The 3,949-nt window shown below is 49.1% G+C and overlaps 1 protein-coding gene across 4 annotated transcripts in view; it reads left to right on the forward strand.

Annotated features, from left to right (window-relative positions):
- The window catches only part of pard3ab (par-3 family cell polarity regulator alpha, b), a 60,076-nt gene extending 59,268 nt beyond the window's left edge, over positions 1 to 808 (forward strand). For all 4 annotated transcript variants that reach the window (XM_027032224.2, XM_027032227.2, XM_027032226.2 and 1 more), the window contains one exon: positions 97 to 808. In XM_027032224.2, coding sequence (XP_026888025.2) covers positions 97 to 487 — 391 coding nt within the window. In that variant the 3' untranslated portion in view covers positions 488 to 808. The remainder of the gene's footprint in view (positions 1 to 96) is intronic.
- Positions 809 to 3,949: the final 3,141 nt, after the last annotated feature.

Raw genomic sequence — 3,949 nt, forward strand, 5'->3', positions numbered from 1 at the left:
TGGTGTCTAATCCCCCCTCCCCCCTCGCCCTCTCTCCCTCCCTCTCTCTCCCTCCCTCTCTCTCCCTCTCTCCCTCCCTCTCTCTCCCTCTCTCAGTCACCCTCATAAGGCTACTGGGAGTGTGTGTGAGGACCCGTGGGAAAAGCTCCACCCATCCAGTTACCAGGGCTCCCGCTACGCCCCTCACTCCACCCCTCACCCCACCCCTCATCCTGTCCCCCACCCCTCCTGGAGGAACGGCATCCCCACCTCCTCAGCGGGTGGAGGCTACAATGCTCGGGTTTTGTTGGAGGCGCGGGAGCTGCTCCGACAGGAACAGAGACGTCGCGAGCAGGAAGTAAGAGGGGCCTCTGTGCAGGAGGACTATGAATCCCAGGATTCCAAGGGTCCATACAGACAGGATGTCCCACCCTCACCATCTCAGCTGGCTCAGTTGAATCCACAGCGCATGCGCACACCTGAGAAGACACGACTGTTCCACTCCTGAGTAGAAGATGGAGAGATGATGAGAGATGAGAACTGGACAGCATTAATAATCCAGGCCCCAGGCCCTTAGGGTGTGAGAGGAGAGAGAGGTCAAATAGCAGCAAGCACACAGCTGTCGTCTTCTCACTCATCCTCTTCTCTCCTCCAAACCCCAGAGCTAACCTCTCTCCACATGCACACACACACTCCATCATAGCATTTAGCTGATGCTTTTATCCAAAGAATTTGGTGACTTATTATTCTGTCACAACTTGAGTAATTGAGGGTTAAGGGTTTTGTTCAGGGACCCAACAGTGGAAACCTGGCAGTGGTTGGACTTGAACTGCCAACCTTCTGATTAGTCCAGTACCTGAACCACTGAGACACCACACACCACACCCTACACACATCCACCTCACCATGCACGCACACGCACACACACGTACGTACATCTCCGACAGACCCTAGCATGCTGCAGTAACCCATAACCTTTCCGTCTACTGCAAAGTGCCTTCTGATGGAGGACGTCGTGGCTTCTCAGCCTTTAACCTGTTTCTCCATCTGTTGATGGACAGTCTCATGCTCTGACAATCAAATTGAACAGGGTCAGTATCTCTGGCTATCTGCAAAGGAGGTGCAACTGTCAATCACCCATAACCCCGCCACATGGTACTGTTACAGTGGTTCGTTAAGTGTGAAGTGTGTTTGTAGTTTAACGTGACTCCTGTTAGCTGCTGTACACCTGTTCAGTAGATCAGTTCAGTAGAGGGGGTGGTGTTACAGGGGTGTTTTGGGCTTCGTAAAGCAGATGTCTCCCAGTGTGTCAATAAAAAGCTAATGAAGATTTTAGCTGATTGTGATTCCAGAGCAGGTATGTTATAGCAGGGGTGGATGTCCTCGCTGCTGTCAAGATGGAGCGAGAGAGGGACGTGCCTTCATGTATTTAAAGATGATGTCCACCGGGTTTAGGTCATGTTCACAGCTGATGTCCCTGATGTGTGTGTGACGTGTCTGACCACACACATTTCCCCTACACATTGTGTCCTGCGTCACCAGATGAACCATGCAGAATTTTTCATCTCACACACCACACACACACACACACACACACACGCTGACCCTGTCACAATGTTGTGTGAGTATTTAAACACAGTGAGTGTATGATCACACTACTAATACTGTGCCCGTTCTCTCTATTGGTCAGACAAAACCCCGCCAAAACCAAAACACCTCTGTACCCGCCAAACCCCAAACGTCTTCTACTAACAAAAGAACAGAACAGGGAAACCCAGTCAGTAGATCAGATGCACTGTTTCCAGGGTTTATTTAAACCAGATGTCTGAGTCAGGATATCTGACAGAAAGGACCGACACAGACGTACAGACAGACAGACTGATGTGCAGAGACAGACAGTCAGTGCTGCTTTGCCATGTCGCACTGTGACCACTGGTGTGAAACATGCCCTTCTCTCACCATGCAGATGGCTGTGTGTGTGTGTGTGTGTGTGTGTGTGTGTGTGTGTGAGTTGGTGGGGTCATAGGCCTCTGTGTACACACACACCCAGTGGACTGGTAACCTTCCTCTGTGGGGATGTCTGGAGGAAGGACTGAAGATGGCACAAGAACATGGCTTGTCCTCGGAACCCCGCGCATGCTGGCCTGGCCGCGACTTTTCAAGGACCCTTGTCATGACTGAATTTTTGTAAAACCTGATACTTTGGTTTTCGTTTAATTTTTCTTTCTGAGCTCGGATGCTTGTTTTTTGATGCACAGTGGTGCATCACTTCCTGGTCCTGATTACAAAGTGGTGTATCACTTCCTGTTTGTGTTGCATGTGTTTTTGTCCCTGAGCAGCTGCAGTCCTGATGTTTATAAAGAAAAAAGGAACCAGAACCTTGTAAAGAGTCAAAAGATTATAGAAGTAATTTAAGATTAATATTAATATTATTAGTTTGAATGGAAACTGTATAGAGCCTCTTCATACCTGTGTGTGTGTGTGTGTGAGCGCGTGCGTGTGTGTGTGTGTGTGTGTGAAAGAGGCTAATAATATGGAGGTGTTTAAATGCAGTGTTTTACCTCTTTAGTGTTGAAGACTTTGACCTGCTCTGTGTTTTGTACATACGTCCTGTAGAATAAAGGTCATACTCTACTGCCTATAAACTGCTGCTGGATTTGTTTTGGGATTTTGGGTAAAACAGGATGGTGTGTAGAAGTGTGTTTGTGTATGTGTGTGTGTGCGCGCGCACATGTACATAGTGTATGGAAGTGAGTGAACGTGCATATGCATGTGTACTGTGTGCTGTCTGTGCGTGTTTGGACACGTGCTCATGTGTCCGTATGCATATGTGTGTGCGCCTGCATAAGTGCGTGTGTGCACAAGTGTGTGGGTTCACGTTGAATGTGTGCGCACACGTCAGTATGACTGCGTGTACACGTGTGAATGCGCGTGTGTGTGTACGCATGAGTTTCATTATGCAGGGGTCACTCACACTCTTGCTGTATCCCAGAATGCACTCGACTGCACTCACTCACACACACTCACGCGCACGCACACTCACAAACACATGCACATGCTCACGCGCGCGCACACACGGACATTTGCACACAAACACTCGCACACCCACAGACTTGCACACTCACACATTCACACACTTGCGTGCACAAACACTCAGTCACACACACGCTCACCATCAGACACATTCCCACATCTGTGAGCACTCACTGGCACTCGTGCACGTGCACACACACACTTGCACACATGCGAACTCTCACACACCTTCAGACACACACTTGCACGTGCGAGCACACACTTGTGCACACACCCACCCACTCACTCACACACCCACCCACTCACTCACACACCCACCCACTCATTCACTCACACACACTCGCGCCCGCACACACACGCACACTCGCCCGCGTGTGCACTCACGTACATACACACACACACACACTCTCACACACACACACGTGTGCACACTCGCACGCACGCACTCACACACATTCTTACACACGCATGCTCGCACATACACACTTACTCACTCACTCCCCCCCCCCTCTCCTTCTCTCTGTCTTCAGGCAGCAGGAGGGGGTTATGGGGGTTGTGGCACGGTTGCCATGGACACGGAGAGGTATAGTCCTTCTATTGGATGTGTGTCTGTTGAGTCTCCTGCAGAGCCCAATACTGTAATAACATCCAGAAATGTAATAAAAGTGCTTAACTCACTCAAAAATGCAATACATTTGTCTAATGTAATACAATGACAACTGTTATTGTAATAACATTTTTACTAGTAATGTAAAACATTATTAACGTAAAACATTAATACATTATTGGGAATTCATTAGATTTGCAGGACAATAATTTATAACTCCTTCAAACACACTCACATGCACTAGTGTGTTCCCAGCCCGCATGGTACCCTCATCTTCCTCAGGGCCTTCGTCCTAGGCCTCCCGTGCACCTCTGATTGGCTGTTGATATT

Source organism: Electrophorus electricus, chromosome 7 (genome assembly GCF_013358815.1).
Source record: "Electrophorus electricus isolate fEleEle1 chromosome 7, fEleEle1.pri, whole genome shotgun sequence".
In the NCBI taxonomy this organism is placed as follows: Eukaryota; Metazoa; Chordata; class Actinopteri; order Gymnotiformes; family Gymnotidae; genus Electrophorus; species Electrophorus electricus.